Genomic DNA, 15,972 nt, shown 5'->3' with positions numbered 1-15,972 from the left:
CGCTCCGTTTTCAGAAAAAGTGATACTTCCGCTCCGTTTCAGAAAAATTGTGCCTAAAGTGAAAGTATCAGTTTTCTTGAAACAGAGGGAGTGAGTACGTTTTTTTTTGAAGCATGTACATACGATTTATTAGTTACAACGGGAAATTAGTAGATGCAGAAAGCAAAATATGGCTACATAAAGTATTATGTATCCTTTGTGGTGGTTTGCATAATGGATATACATTTAATTTTCTAAAGTTGTGGCTAAAATGATAAACACCTCCGAACTTTTTGTAAAAACTCTAAATTTGATATTCTTGGCTAAATTGGGGCCTATGCCACTTAATTGGGGCCTATAGATTACTTCATCTACCGAATACACAATGATAAGGGGTGTCTAAATTTAAAGCAACTACCAATATTATCCTCTAAAAAAATATTAATATTGCTAAATTACCCTCATCAACTCTAAATAATAAAACTAAAATCAGTTTTCATTCCCAACCTAAAAACCGATTCTTCATCTCTTCTACTGCTTTTTTTTTCATTTTTTTGAAACCAAAAATCGACGATTATCGACGATCCAAAAACGATTAATCGTTTTCTTTCTTCTATAAAATGTCGAAATCATCAAGAAGAGTGAAGTATGCTACTAACAGGAATTATTCTAGTGAAAACGATCCCAGAATAGTTGAAGTGATTCGAAAGAAAAATAAGGAAGTGCTCGAGAAATCCGATGCCTCTCGTATCGCACAAGATGAGGAAATTGGTCGAATCAGGTACTTTTCTATCAACCTAATCCTCTAAACTAGGTTTTAGTAACATGCATTAGGTTAGAAATCGAGAATTTTGAAATCAAAAAATTTTAGTGTTCACAGAATCGATTTACGTTAATGTCGAAGTAATCCGATGCTTGTTAGAAACAGATTATGTTCGTATATTTATAAACTGATTGTTCTGCACGTGAAAAGGAATCGGGGAATGTTAATATATAAATAGACCGATTGTTATAGCCAATATTCCTGGATCTTTATTTTGCTGAATCAGATTACATATGTCTTCACAAAAACTGATTGTGTTGTGTAGAATCAGACTTTATATGTATATCGAGTAAACCGATTTCTAGAATCGAATTACATTAGCACTTAACAAAATCCGATTGTTTGATTTATTATGTAAGGAATCAGACTTTATATTATATCGAGTAAACCGATTATGTACCTTGACTTTAAAAATGCATTATATTCCATTGTTTTTTATCGCTTAAATACATATTCTACAGGCAAAAAAATCAAGCCGAAAAGAAATATAAGAAGAAACATGACCATGCTACTCTTAAGCTTTTGGAACCTCATCGAAAAGGCGGTCAAAATTTGAATGCTTCCCACCGAAGGGTCCCCGGCGAGTAAAGCTAAAGGGATCATCATCAATGACCCACCACCTCAAGCGGAGCAACCAACACATGAAGAATCTGATTCTAATACACCTATTGAACAAGAAGGTGGTGAGGAGAGTGAAAGTGACGAAGATAGTCGTGGCAAGAAAAGTGTTGAAGAAGAAAGTCGTGGCAAGAAAAGTGTTGAAGAAGAAAGTCGTGGCAAGCAAAGTGTTGAAGAAGAAAGTGATGAGGAAGGTGGTGGCAAGGAAGGTGGTGATGAAGAAAGTGATGACAGTGAAAGTGATGATGAAGAAGAAGGTGAGGATGAAAGTGAAAAAGAAGCAAGTGATAAGGAAGTTGATGAAGAGATAAGAGAAGTCGTTCAAGAACAAGAAGTTAAACAACAAGACCAAGTAGGAGACGCTCAAGAAAAAGGTAAGAAGAAAGATGGACCAAAGAAGAAGAAAGGTGACCACATGCCCGACCCACTGAAGATGTTTTCTCGCGACCCTGATGATCCACCTTTAGGGATACCCGGTGATAGAGGAAAGGTATTATGGGGTTACAAAGGCAGTTGGGCTTCCGATTGTCATGAAGAAAACTCCTGTAACTTTTGAAGCCAAGAATCAGTTTACTTGTACCTTTCTAAAATCCGATTGTCATGAAGAAAACTCCTGTAACTTTTGAAGTCTATAATCGGTTTTTATGTACATAAATGTAATCCGATTGTTATGAAGAAAAGTTCTGTAACTTTGTTTTCCAAGAATCGGATTACATGTGCATTAAAAAAGCCTGATTGTTGAGAGGCACAATTTTTATGATTTTGCAAGGACATAATAGGATTATGTGGACATACATAAACTCCGGTTGTGTGATTTGAATTTGAAAAATATAGCCGTTGAGTCCTTATTTATATAAGGACAACCTCTTTCAGCCACTCCCATATCACACACTTAACCTAGAAAATGGAGTGGGAACCGCATGAAGATTTGTGTCTCGTTAAATCCTTTGCTAATACGTTCCCTGAACGTCCGAATAAAATCTATTCAATATTTTGGAAGAGAGTTAAAGAGTTCCTTTACGGGCGTACCAGAAATCCCAACAACCGCAAATGGAGAGACTTGGCATTTCGATTCCAATACATTAAAGGGGCAATGCGAGAGTACGTAATAGTTAGAAATATGGTGTACCACTATCATCCACGAGCTCCTCTTAGGGAAAAAGTGAGTAATGCGATCATTTTTATACCTATGTCAACTACACTAGTCACATACTAACATATAAGAATTCAGTGAATTTCAGCTGGAACGTTTCAACGGGCTATGGAGAATTCGTAATGGGGAAAGAAAGTTCATTCACCACAAAGAATACACGACGTTGTACCGACGTGCTCGGAGGTTCATTGACGAGCATTTGATGTGTCAAATTCTAGAATCCCCATATCGAATCCTATATGTATTGCGTTAATTTCCTAAACTATGTAATGAATATTTTGTTTCTGAAAGCAAGGCATAATCGGATTATATATATACATATAAACACCGATTTTGTGAATCGGTTTATTTGGGTATCGTTCAAACTCCGATTCTGGGTTTACTTCGTCATTTGAAAATACTCAACCCAGAATCGGTTTACAAATTAACTAACATAAACCGATTCTGGATCGAGTCTTTCGAAAGAAAATTAAATTTTTTGACAACTGCTGATTATGCATTAATGAAAGTTAATTTCAGGATTAGCTTGATTAAATATTATTTAATAATCCGAATTAGCACTAACTTAACAAGAGTATATTAGGTATTAATATAAATAGTGGATAAGGGGTTTCTATGAAATATCTCTTAATGACCCTATTTTGTCATCTAGATATAGGCCCCAATTAAGTGGCATATGCCCGAATTTAGCCAGACTGATATTGTTGTTTGTACTTATTGCGTAGATTTTTATATAACCTTTCCAACGAGATAAAATTTGTAAAATTCCAAAGCACGGATTTAGATATGTTATATTAGAATTTGCTTTCCTATTATACTCCTAAAAACATAGATTACATAAAGAGTTATTGTAATTGGACCAAAAGGGAGGAGCATTTTTTGGATTTCTAGGTGCACACTACCAAAAGAGAATCCAATACTTTTGTGTCAATTGATCACATGTTATATAATTTACAAAAAAAAAATGGCCATATAAAGATCTTCCCTCCCTTTGATCGATTGGCTCAATTATTCTTTTAGACCTCAAACTAGCCGGGCTAATTTTGGGATTTAGAACTGGAACCGAATCAACCAGAGTGACCGGGTCACCGGGTACTGGGGTGCGCCTTTTGATAATCAGTGCCGTACTCAAAATATGTTGCGCCTAATCTATATTTTAGCGGTAGATCCCTATCCTTAAAAATCAACGGCGCATATCAATTCTTTCTACCCGTTTGTAGGTTTAAAATGTTATTAGGGTTTCCATAGTCTTTCCAAACACTTCAGAAAACCTGCGGGAGAGGAAGACGAAGAACTAAGCACGAAGAACTAAGCTATGGGTAAGCTTATCCTTAAATCCCATGCCTGCTCATGTCCATATTCTTGAGATCTCAACATACTAGTTATAATCTGTAGTTTCTTGAATCTGGCTTTGTAATGCTAAGGTTTTTTGTATCCTTGAGAGTGTTTTTCTTAGATTCTGTACTATAGAAGTGTAATATTTAATGGAAAAGAGCTGTGGGGGTTGTTAGATTTGGTTTTAATCTGTTTGAAGTATGTTGTTAGAGGTTAGGGTTATCCCTTATCCGTATTTGTGATTAGGGTTTTTTCAACTGCTTCCGCCATAGATTAGTGACCTAGAAATGATGCTAGGATTGCTGTGGGTTTTGCTTAGATTTGTTTGTAATCTGCTCAATGTATGCAGGTTATCCTTTATTTGTATTTGTGATTAGGGTTTTTGTATTGTGTAATTCATTGTGTTTCTTTGGTTTTGTAGCTAAAAATGGTACTCGAGTTCTAGTTTTGTTGGAGAAGAATTGTGGGGTTTTGCTTAAATTTGTATATTCTTGTGTATTATCTGCTTAAGGTATGCTTTTAGAGATTAGGGTTTCCCCTTTTAAAATGTTCTGTATTCTTTGATAAGGGTTTTGGGGTTGATGTATGTAATGGCTGGTGTTCATTGTGTTTCTTTGGTTTTGTAGCTATCTAGTTTTGTTGGAGAAGAATCCCGGGGTATTGCTTGAATTTGTATATTTTTGTGTATTATCTGCTTAATGTATGCTTTTAGAGATTAGGGTTTCTCCTTTTAAAATGTTCTGTATTTCTTTGATAAGGGTTTTGGGATTAATGTTTGTAATGGCTGGTGTTTTTTTGGCAGGTGCTTACAAGTACGTGTCAGAGTTATGGAGGAAGAAACAATCCGATGTGATGAGGTTCTTGCAGAGGGTGAGGTGTTGGGAATATCGTCAACATCCTTCAATTTGCCGTGTTACCCGTCCTACTCGTCCTGATAAGGCTAGGCGTTTGGGTTACAAGGCCAAGCAGGTAATGGAAAGTCTTAAATTTCAGCTTTACTTGCTGTTTTCAGTCCATTTGATGTACACATTGTGCTTAGCGTTTGGATGATGCAAATCCAATGGAAATCTTTATTTTTGACTAGGTTTTAAGTTAGGTAATTTTAAATTTATTGTTAGCCAAGTCGTGTGGATTGTGGGATTTTGCATGAAGCTGTAAATGGGTTAATTGCCCCCTTTTCTTTTCTTTTGCAATGCTTCAAAGGTGTTAGGCTTCGGTTCTTCTGTTGTGGGTTGTAGACTTCAAAAATGTGAAGTATTAATATTTTAAAATGGCTTGTTCTTTTGTTAAAAGCATTAGCTAATTGTCTCATTGCAAGCATGTGTTTATTAATCAGAACCCCCTATCATGGGTTCGAATTCTCGACACGAGTTCTTTATTTGTTCCTATTCATGGTATTGGGTATCTCTTCAGGCACAGATATTGTTGCTTTGTTATTTGTGTTTATCAGCATTGTCCGAGTTATGGGAATCATTTGTTACTTGCTCTTCAAGTGCAGCAGTGCAGCATACATTTGTTGTCTAATATAGTTGTTGGATGTCTCGCTTTGCAGGGCTATGTCATTTATCGTGTACGTGTTAGACGTGGTGGTCGCAAGAGGCCTGTTCCAAAGGGTATTGTGTACGGTAAGCCTAAGAACCAAGGTATTACCCAATTGAAATTCCAAAGGAACAAGAGGTCAGTTGCTGAGGAACGTGCTGGACGTAAATTGGGCGGGCTCAAAGTTCTCAACTCCTACTGGATCAATGAGGTTTGTATTACTTGTAATGAAATATCTTTATGAATTTTCTTGCTTCTTCCTGATCCGTTTCTGTATCAACAATGTGCGGTAGAGTTAGTTTCTTTATTTATCTAACCTAGTTTTCTTTTTTCATAATGTAGGATTCTACCTACAAATATTTTGAGATCATTCTTGTGGATGCTGCACACAATGCTATTCGTAACGACCCCAGAATCAACTGGATTTGCAATCCTGTTCACAAGCATAGGGAACTTCGTGGTCTCACATCTGCTGGAAAGAAATACAGGGGTCTGCGAGGTAGGGGACATTTGAACACCAAGGCAAGACCATCCCGAAGGGCCACCTGGAAGAGAAACAACACTGTCTCTCTCCGTCGTTACCGTTAGATTTTGGTTTCATGCTTTCTTGTTGTGGATTTCTATGGTACTTCTGAATACTCTAGTACAATTTTGTGGTTCTATAGATTGCTGTTACATCTTGATGCTTAAGCTACCCTACTTTTGAAGTGAAGATTAGATACTATTTTTTTCATTTAAGCAATTTAACATTTGCTTTGTTGCTGTATTGTTAGTTACATTCTCTCAAATGAGTGGTAGGCCTGTGTTATTCACCTTGTTGGGTAAATTTAGGACGGACACACAACACTGCTGTTTTTCAAGTGCAAATGAATGTTGCTTTTACTATTGTCATTTCAGTTGTTGCTCATTCCAGTAGTGTCCGTGTTATATTTGCAGAGTATATACCGTCTACTGGGTAAGATTTTGTCAAACAGGTTATTTAGGTCATGCAACATACCAATGGTCATCGTATTGCCTGGGATCTCTAGTGATCCATTTAGCTGACTGTATGATAATGTTTCAATGTTGCTATGTATGAGTGTCACCTGGAAGACTAGGAGCACCTTTTTTTAGGTTATAATGTGGTAGGAAGTAGGAACTAGGAATGGTTGTTTGACTATGGATTCTTTTCATTTCTCAAAAATATAAATCTTATTTACAGAGAAAGTAAATATTTTTCCTAATTCAACCAAAACAATGAAATTGGTCTACTGATAAGAACCATTGTGGGTTTGATTTAGGAATACATAATAATGCTCAAATTTTACTAGGCAGAAAAAAAGCTTGTCCTCACAAAATTTAATGCTCACAACTCCAAGATACTCACAAACACCAAAATGTACTAAACACGAGGGTTGTAATTCCTGACAGAAAAAAGGAAAAAAAACACAACAAAAACCCAAAAAGAATATAAATTGAGTGATAAATATTTATAAACATCTAATAGTCCTATTCATTTGTGTTTTTGTTTGGATCGCCATTCTGCTCTTGCTCGCACGATCTCAGCTTTATCTCGTTGCATTCGAATTAGGTGTGTGCTTCTAAAATCTGCTTTAGTTTTGCTTCCATTGTTGGTTGTTTCTTCAGCTTCAATTACTTCCATATCTGTCAAGGACTCTAGCAAATTTGATTGCCGGCACTCGCGTCGAAATTCTAGTGTCATACTTGTGAGATTGTAGTCTTCCAATACATTTATAGGTACACTCTGCAATAAGGGAAAATTTTATAGATGGCTTTCGAATATCAGTACAGAATTGGCAGATACATAATGTACAGATAACTGAGAACGGAGGGAGTTACCTCTAAAATCCATCCGATATATTTCACATTGTTCACATGTTGATTGGCATCCATGTCGCTCCATCTAGGCTGTAATTTTGCACATAGACAAAGAGTTAACTGCTGAAGGGGGTTAACTGTAATGGCGATGTGAGTAAACATATACAAGTATGGTATTTTCTTTGTTAATTGGAAAGCATTGTGGTATTTAGGCATATGTATGCACTCACAGCTAAACCCGAACGGATGCTCTCTGCAGTATCATTACTGAGCTTGTCAATTTTAGCTGTATCATCTACTGCTTCACCGATTGCAGCTCTATTCAGGTAGAAGGGTTTCACCTCTTGCCTCACTTGTTCTGGCATCTTAGACAACCTTCTTGTTTCTCTATTCATGACCACCCATGTACTGAATGGATTGCATATAACCAATTATCAGCATATTATCATACCGGTTTTAAGATCTCCTTAGTTTCATTTTATGTATGCTTAAAGATTGAAATAGATCGAAATTTACCTTGTAGCTCTTGTTATTATCTGTTGCGTCTTATTATCCCGAATTTCCCATTCCCTACGCATCCCATTCTTTCCAGCAGCATCTACCCAAGTGTTAACTTCCACCACATCTCCCCTGTGCCATGTTCACAAGTTACATCGAAAAATCCATTTAACTCTATTCTTCATTTCTTTTAATGATCCAAGATGAATATATGTGATATGGGTTGGCATGATTTATCAGGATTGGCATTTCAAAAAGAGCAAATCATACCAGGAGCTGTATTTCTCAACTTGGATGTGTATGCGGGTGACAACCCAGATAAGTTTTCTGAGGCTCATCTCATGAGTTGCTCCAAAACCATCACCAGCTAGGCCAGAGCTCATTACGTGATTAAGGGCCGTTTCCTGCACTCACCACAAAATGGAAATATGTATTTAGCTTTTAGCAATAGCTTCAAAACTAGACAAAGTGTTGCATAAGGCTGCAAAATGAATGTTAAGACTAGAGAAGAGAAGCAACCTGAAGCAGATTCATGAGAGTTTCCATTGTAGCTGTTTTGTCAGGTCCAATTTCATAAGACCTGATAACAAATAACTGTCTGTACACAAACCGCCCTTCGACGAATCTACCCAGCTGAAACTCATGAACAGGCGCACCATCCCAACTATTGCTTTCTTGTGCCCGATCGTAAGTCCTTTCAATGTACGTACCGTTCACTTTTCTGCCATTAATCTTCTCTACCTTTTGATATCCGCTGCTACTAGCTTTCAGAACAAAACATCTTCTTCCTTCCCTTTTATTACATCTCATGCCCACCGTGTTTCGAAATCCATCTCTTGGGATACCTTCATTTCTCCAGATCTCTGGCTCATTACATAAACCATGTGCACGATTCGAAACGTTGCACGACAATGCTGTCATTTTTTTGTGTTTATGGAAGACAAAGTTATTATCATCCACTACTTACAAAAGAAGCCACGGAAAATGATTTAAGCGTTAGAAAAGTGCGGTACGCCAGCTTCGCTTTTATGGGTAATGTTTGTTCGATCAAGTTTTTCTTTATTAGTAGGTTGAACCACTTATATAGAAAACAAAACAATCAAAGACAAGTTTTCTCAAAAAAATCTTTTTATCAAGTGGAGATTTATACGTATATGGAAATAACAAGGAAGAATGGAGTTACTTGAATGTCTTTGGATTTGGTTTGTGCAGCAGCTCAACAACTTTCAATGGATGGAGGAGAATTATGGTACAAAGATTGAGTGGTGTTGTAATTTGGATTGCTTTAGAGGGTTTGGGTTTAATCTAATCAGGAATAATCAATTAATTATAGGTATTTACTTTGATTAATGAATGATTTACCACTTAATTCTGCTAATTTATGTGTTTGGAGTTTTTTAGTGATTGAGAATCATAAAGCTTATATTTAGGTTTTCTAAATGAAGGAGTGTTGGATTATAGGTTACCTGCTGCCCTCTCTGGATTTGACAAATTTTTTGTGTATTCGTTCATCAAAGTCAATGGTTGATGGGGTTGTCACACGCAAGAATATATGGCATATCCCAATAGAAATGTTTCATGTACATCCATATTTAACTTAGACTGTTGATTCTGCACATGGTTTTTACAATTACCAAGGGAGAACCACGTGGTTCTTGCCCTTGTTCTCGTATGATGTGACTAACTTGGGGCCCAATATTTTTTTTGTGTTTCTCGGTGAATTCACGGTGGGTTTTCCACCGTGAGTTTATCATTTTCCAACTTGAATTTACTTGAGTGAATAATACAACTTTTTCGCATCTTTTTAAACAAATGTCAACAGATCCTATCCCTTTAAACATGCAAAGATTATGTCATTATAACCATGTCAACGGATCCTACCCCTTTAAACAAATGAAAACATTCACTGAAAAGGAAATGCAGATACAACATACCTCCAGAACAAGAAGGACAAGATTAAGGACGCCACATAAAATATATGGAGGATCATTCCATCAAATTTGAGACTTAATACTAGTTCGGGTAGTCTTAGCTAGTTTATTACAACTTTTTTTAGGAAACTGAACCACATAACCACTTAACTGGCTTAACATGGACTGACATTCAACTAACACCTTCTGATTTTCTCACGGGAAACTTTCAGTTTCTCTATTATAGCTTTTTACTATATTTTGATTGTCACCTTCAATTGTAACTTGCATAAGTCTCAACTCTTGAATCCAATGAAGAACTTTGAGCAGGTCATTGCCCCCACAAAAGTACATGTATGATCACACAAAATAAATGCATAACCAACATTAGCAAAAACAGTGGCTATAAATGTATTTGTATTAAGTTTAAGCAAGTTTCAGAGTTCCTAGCCATTACAACCCAAGCACCTTTGAAGTTGTCGAATGCGGCATCCACATTAAGCTTGTTCAAATTATTTCCTGGTGGAATCCACTTTTTTGCAGACTTCTTAGGGTAGCTCGTTTGGGTAGAGGCATAAAATAATTGAACCAATAGACAACTTCTTTAATTATGCTATGAATAGGTTGGTCTTTGTTTTTGAACACCTTGATGTTTCAGTTTTTCCATAATGCCCACATAGCACAACTACCCATCTTGAAAGCTACATAGTTCATATTCTCAGCTAACCAACTCGCCATGATTTGTTTACATCTCATGCCTGTGTATGGATGAGTTCTACATCCGAGAGGAGAGCCAACGAAGATTTTAATAGCCACCGGACAATGAAAGAACATGTGATATCAATGATACACCAGACTTGTATTCCCGAAGAACAACCTAGTCATATTAATCACTTCACAATAATCTTAATCGTATTGTGGAATCACAAACGATGAGACGAAGATGTTTGTGACTACTTTTTGTCTTGCCTATCGGAGATTAAATCTCGAGCAAATCTTAGAGAAGATAGTACTCAATACGATAGAATAGATCAAGATCAGAACACACAACTAAAGAGAGTTGGGTCTGGCTTCACAATCCCAATGAAGTCTTTAAGTCATTAACATATAATGGTTTTAGAAAAACCTAGATTAAAGGGGAATCGACTCTAGTCGCAACTAGTATCATACATGAGCTGTGGGGATTAGGATTCCCAGTTGCTAGAGTTCTCCTTTATATAGTCTTCAAATCAGGGTTCAATCAATGTTACCTTGGTAACAAAGCATTCAATATTCACCGTTAGATGAAAACCTGATTAGACTCAAGCTAATATCTTTCAACCGTTAGATCGAACTTAGCTTGTTACACACAAATGAAAAGTGAATTCATTTAGATATGGTTAACCGTACCTAAACGTGTACACCTTGTTGGCTCAACAATAGTTAACCAAAGTTAGCCATATGAACAATTTCATATCAACCTTGTTCATCTTAACACAACTAGTTCAAATGACTCAAATGAATTTAGTTCTAAAGTTGTTAAATTGTTTATATTTTTATAGAAGTATACAAGACACAATTGAAGAAAAATCGATTTTGATTCACTCGAATCAATTCATGAACATTATAGCCACGGTTTGCAAAAGATTGCATTCCTTAATTTATAAATGTATCAGTTCATGAACAAACCGATTTTAGAACATAACCTAATCAAGTATGCAAGCGGGTACGCATACCTAAGTGGACGGACTTGGTCTGGGTTCGCCAGTATGCGAACGGGTACGCATACTATCGTACACCACCAAACTCAGTTGAATTCCCGGACTTGAACTTACGCCGGTACGCATACGGGCATGCATACTAAGTTCTCGGACTTTCAACTAACCAACTAGTACGCATACGGGTATGCATACCATGGTTCCCGGACTTAGAATAACTTGTAACAGTTAGCATACAAGTACGCATATTTTGCTATATCCAATCATGGTTATTTGTTCTAAACTCCCATTTCAATCATTGAAATATTCTCGGAAGACGACAATAGCTGTCTCACATATATTTTTAGCTTCATAGAAATTTTCAAGTGACCGAATGATCAATACGAAACATTCCGAGTCTACATCAAATGACTGTCTCACACAAATCATGTAAGATGTTACCAGGCGATTTTCACATGATCATCTTTTGACTTTCGTAAACCATATGTATATAGTGTGAACTACCAAATAATTCTTCCCCTTTTTGTGAATATAAATTGGCAAAGGTACGAAAACTACGGGATCATAATGAAATTATCAAAGAGATAATTCATGACTAAAGAGAATATATTAACTTTGTTTCGATGATTTCACATATTCGAAACTTAGTATATTCATCAAGGAGTTTATAAAGATACAAGATAACTCCAACAATATTCCACAGCCGCACTTCCCACAAAGATTTGGCAATCAAGCACAAGTTCAATTAAGAACTCTTCCCCATAAAATGTCATTCCCGAAAGAACAACAAGAGCGACCTCGAAAGAACAACAAGAGTGACCTTACTTTTACAAGAAAAGAAGGATTTCTTTGGACATTAATAAATTACATGAAACATGAATTTGTGTCCAATAAACTTGAATAAATTAACCACAAGAAGACCTTGTTGATTAATTTAATCGAAAATGCTCAACATAAGAAAATTTATGGAGCCATACAATACTTTCACATAGAAGGGATCAGGGAAAGATCAATACTGCGGGATACTCAAAATTTCATTGTATCTTGTATCAATATTTGCATAAAGACATATAGACTTAAATTTTGAGCATATATGAGATAATCACAGTTCACGGACGTAAACACACATATCCCATAACATATTTTTGCAATATATAAAACCAATAAAGATTAATGCTGCAAAATCATATTTCAAATAACTTAGAATTTGAATAAATAAATCTAAAAACATTACAAGATGAAAACCGTCGGAAATAGCTATATGTAATCACAATATTTACTATTCCAAACCCTAGCTATCCTTCTTAAAACACATGAATAAATTCTCATAAGAAGTTTCCTAGATAAAATAAGATCAACTCCTAAAACCAAACTGAAAGACTTGGACATAATCAGAAACCAGAGATCGAACAAAAGTGAGTTCACTAGTTGCTTTCCAGTTCCTTTTTCAGAAAGATAAGGTTCTTTGTTGCAATTTCAAGTTGATCACGAACAACCCCAAAATCTCGAAGAAGATTTCCAACCAATTGAGATGACATCTGAACATGTTAATTGTATTCAAGATCGCATGCATAGAAACAGGTATATGATTAGAGGATCTTTGGAACTCAATCATCTTTCCATCTTCAAGTTTTTCTTCCTTTTTGCATCCATCCATTGTGCAGTTCATGATATCACAGGAGAATTCTTGAGGTTACAGAATATATCTAAGAAGGAAAAACAATCTTAATATATATATATTTATGTTTATCATAGGGAGAAAACCCTAGGGTCACATATCATATTTTCCAAACACGCCGGTGTTGGAACCATCCGTTGGAATATGGAACTGTTGCACGGTGGTTATGAACCAAAATTCAGAACCAAGGAACCAATGGAGCCTATTTTAGAAGCATGTTTTAACAAAATATCAAAAACAAGTTCTTAACGTGTGAGAGAATATCTTAGCTCAATTAAATTTAGAGCACAAGACATTTGTTGATAAACAACAAATCAACTGTCTTAAAGGAAAGAAAAAAAATTATTTTCAGAGCAAGCAACAAAGAGTATTATCTCAAGAGTTATTGATCATTTATATTGCCAAGTGTAATAATTAATTAACCGGAGCAAGGATCAAGAGTAAGATGATCATTATTTTATTTAAAAGAAAAAAAAAGGTACAACAAAAACCACTTTGTCAAGAAGAAGATATCTTCTTGAGAATCATGTGCATCCTCACACGGTCTTAAAGAGGATGGACAACTGAAAGCAGTCAAGTTGTAACATGATGGGCATTTTACTCATCAAGGGTGTTGACATTCTCTCATTTTCTTTGTTGAAAAACATCAGAGAAGTCAATAGAGTTAGTCTCAAGAGAATTGGCTCATCCGTCCTTATGACATTATTTATTTTACAATTGTAAAAAGTTTTGTGTTATCTTTACAAGCAAGAATTGGCTCTAAAAAAGCGGGGGTCTAACAACCACACCCAATATTTCGCTTAGAAATCTGTATGTACTAACTCCAATATACTTTCAAGAGAATCAACTAGACATTCAGACTCAATCTTAAGAAAAGTATATCGAAGAGTTATATCTATGTTTCTTAATGTAATTAGCAAATCAAACAGATATAAATCCGTGAGCTTGATTAATATAAGAAATAACTTGGCCGGTATCAAAAATCATTATTCGAGTGTCAATCAATTCAATCAACAACCAAAGGTTGGATTCACAATTGATTCAACTTACGCACAACCTGTGATATTTCAATTGTATAAACAAATATAATGCAGAAAACAAATAACACAGACACCAGAAATTTTGTTAACGAGGAAACCGTAAATGCAGAAAAACCCCGGGACCTAGTCCAGATTTGAACACCACACTGTATTAAGCCGCTACATACACTAGCCTACTCCAAGTTAACTTCATACTGGAATGTAGTTTAGCCCTAACCAATCTCACATTGATCAAGGTACAATTGCGCACCTTACGTCTCTGAATCCCAGCAGGACTCTACGCACTTAATTCCCGTAGCTGATCTCACCCACAACTAAGAGTTGCTACGACCCAAAGTCGAAGACTTGATAAACCAATCTGTCTCACAGAGAAAAGTCTATCGAATAGATAAATCTGTCTCCCACGGATATACCTATGAGTTTTGTTCTGTCTTTTGATAAATCAAGGTGAACAGGAACCAATTGATATACCAGACTTATATTCCCGAAAAATAGCCTATAAATATCAATCACCTCAAAATAATCTTAATCGTATGGTAGTGAAACAAGATATTGTGGAATCACAAACGATGAGACAAAGATGTTTGTTACTACTTTTTATTTTATTTATCGGAGATTAAATCTCGAGCAAATCTTAGAGAAGATAGTACTCAATCACGATAGAAAACAACAACATCAGAACACACAACTACATAGAAAATACTTGGGTCTGGCTTCACAATCCCAATGAAGTCTTCAAGTCGTTAACCTACGGGGTTTTAGAAAAACCTAAGGTTAAAGAAGAATCAACTCTAGTCGCAAATAGTATCACACATGGAGTGTGGGGATCAGGTTTCCCAGTTGCTAGAGTTCTCCCTTATATAGTCTTCAAATCAGGGTTTGCAATGAATGTTACCTTGGTGACAAAGCATTCAATATTCATCGTTAGATGAAAACCTGATTAGACTCAAGCTAATATCTTTCAACCGTTAGATCGAACTTAGCTTGTTACACACAAATGAAAAGTGACTTCATTTAAATATGGGTAATCGTACCTAAACGTGTACACCTTGTTGGCTCAACAGCCGTATGAACACTTTCATATCAACCTTGTTCATCTTAACACAACTAGTTCAAATGACTCAAATTAATTTAGTTCTAGAGTTGTTCAATTGTTTATATTTTTATAGAAGTATACAAGACACAAATGAATAAAAATCGATTTTGATTCGCTCGAATCAATTCATGAACATTATAGCCACGGTTTGCTAAAGATTGCATTCCTTATTATATAAATGTATTAGTTCATGAACAAACCGATTTTAGAACATAACCCACTCAGGTATGCAAACGGGTACGCATACCTAAGTGGTCGGACTAAGTTTATGTTCACCAGTACATGAACGGGTGCGCATACCACCAAACGCAGTAAAGTCTCGGAACTTGAACCTCACGCGCAGTACGCGTACCGGTATGCGTACTTAGTTCCCGGACCTCCACTAAACCAATCAGTACGCATACGGGTATGCGTACCATGGTTCCCAAACTTGGAATAACTTGCAATAGTTAGCATACAAGTACGCATACTGTGCTATATCCAATCATGGTTATTTGTTCTAAACTCCCATTCCAATAATTGAAACATTCTCGGAAGACGACAATAACTGTCCCACACAAATTATTAGCTTCAAAGAAATTTTCAAGTGATTGAATGATATAACTGTTTTCATATGAGCTGTCTTTGGAGGTTGACTACCCTTGTTCTTTGAAAATTCTGCCGCTGAAGGTAATTTTTCACTTTTTCCATAAGTAATATTTTTCTGCAGGAAATTGCTTTTAGAACCAACAAAATCAATCTTACCACAACTTGGAGCGTATATTCTTTCATAGCCCAAACCTTGTGTA

At 36.0% G+C, this 15,972-nt stretch overlaps 3 protein-coding genes across 3 annotated transcripts; 2 read left to right on the top strand and 1 right to left on the bottom strand.

The window, feature by feature from the left end:
* Positions 1 to 599: 599 nt before the first annotated feature.
* Positions 600 to 1,976, top strand: LOC113278782 (uncharacterized protein DDB_G0286299-like). The gene is made up of 3 exons (XM_026527530.1): positions 600 to 760; positions 1,264 to 1,375; positions 1,626 to 1,976. Exons 1-3 carry the CDS (start codon positions 600 to 602, stop codon positions 1,974 to 1,976), a joined length of 624 nt encoding a protein of 207 aa, XP_026383315.1.
* Positions 1,977 to 3,749: 1,773 nt separating this feature from the next.
* LOC113281007 (60S ribosomal protein L15) lies at positions 3,750 to 6,221 on the top strand. The gene is made up of 4 exons (XM_026529636.1): positions 3,750 to 3,892; positions 4,711 to 4,877; positions 5,461 to 5,658; positions 5,790 to 6,221. Exons 1-4 carry the CDS (start codon positions 3,889 to 3,891, stop codon positions 6,033 to 6,035), a joined length of 615 nt encoding a protein of 204 aa, XP_026385421.1. The 5' UTR covers positions 3,750 to 3,888; the 3' UTR covers positions 6,036 to 6,221.
* Positions 6,222 to 6,689: 468 nt separating this feature from the next.
* LOC113281006 (palmitoyl-acyl carrier protein thioesterase, chloroplastic-like) lies at positions 6,690 to 9,137 on the bottom strand. The gene is made up of 6 exons (XM_026529635.1): positions 8,283 to 9,137; positions 8,034 to 8,167; positions 7,782 to 7,895; positions 7,496 to 7,673; positions 7,287 to 7,355; positions 6,690 to 7,191 (listed from the first exon to the last, which is right to left on the bottom strand). Exons 1-6 carry the CDS (start codon positions 8,682 to 8,684, stop codon positions 6,940 to 6,942), a joined length of 1,149 nt encoding a protein of 382 aa, XP_026385420.1. The 5' UTR covers positions 8,685 to 9,137; the 3' UTR covers positions 6,690 to 6,939.
* Positions 9,138 to 15,972: the final 6,835 nt, after the last annotated feature.

Source organism: Papaver somniferum, chromosome 5 (genome assembly GCF_003573695.1).
Source record: "Papaver somniferum cultivar HN1 chromosome 5, ASM357369v1, whole genome shotgun sequence".
Taxonomy (NCBI): Eukaryota; Viridiplantae; Streptophyta; class Magnoliopsida; order Ranunculales; family Papaveraceae; genus Papaver; species Papaver somniferum.
Note: the sequence above shows the minus strand (reverse complement) of the source record. Positions and strands in the feature narration are given on the sequence as shown.

Coding starts and splice junctions, on each gene's coding strand:
- LOC113278782 (XM_026527530.1), top strand. CDS start 600: ATGTCGAAATCATCAAGAAGAGTGAAGTATGCTACTAACAGGAATTAT. Junction 761..1,263: donor GAGGAAATTGGTCGAATCAG/GTACTTTTCTAT, acceptor CATATTCTACAG/GCAAAAAAATCAAGCCGAAA. Junction 1,376..1,625: donor TGAATGCTTCCCACCGAAGG/GTCCCCGGCGAG, acceptor GGTGGTGGCAAG/GAAGGTGGTGATGAAGAAAG.
- LOC113281007 (XM_026529636.1), top strand. Junction 4,878..5,460: donor TGGGTTACAAGGCCAAGCAG/GTAATGGAAAGT, acceptor CTCGCTTTGCAG/GGCTATGTCATTTATCGTGT. Junction 5,659..5,789: donor ACTCCTACTGGATCAATGAG/GTTTGTATTACT, acceptor TTCATAATGTAG/GATTCTACCTACAAATATTT.
- LOC113281006 (XM_026529635.1), bottom strand. CDS start 8,684: ATGACAGCATTGTCGTGCAACGTTTCGAATCGTGCACATGGTTTATGT. Junction 8,168..8,282: donor CTCTCATGAATCTGCTTCAG/GTTGCTTCTCTT, acceptor TGGTGAGTGCAG/GAAACGGCCCTTAATCACGT. Junction 7,192..7,286: donor ATATCGGATGGATTTTAGAG/GTAACTCCCTCC, acceptor CCCTTATTGCAG/AGTGTACCTATAAATGTATT.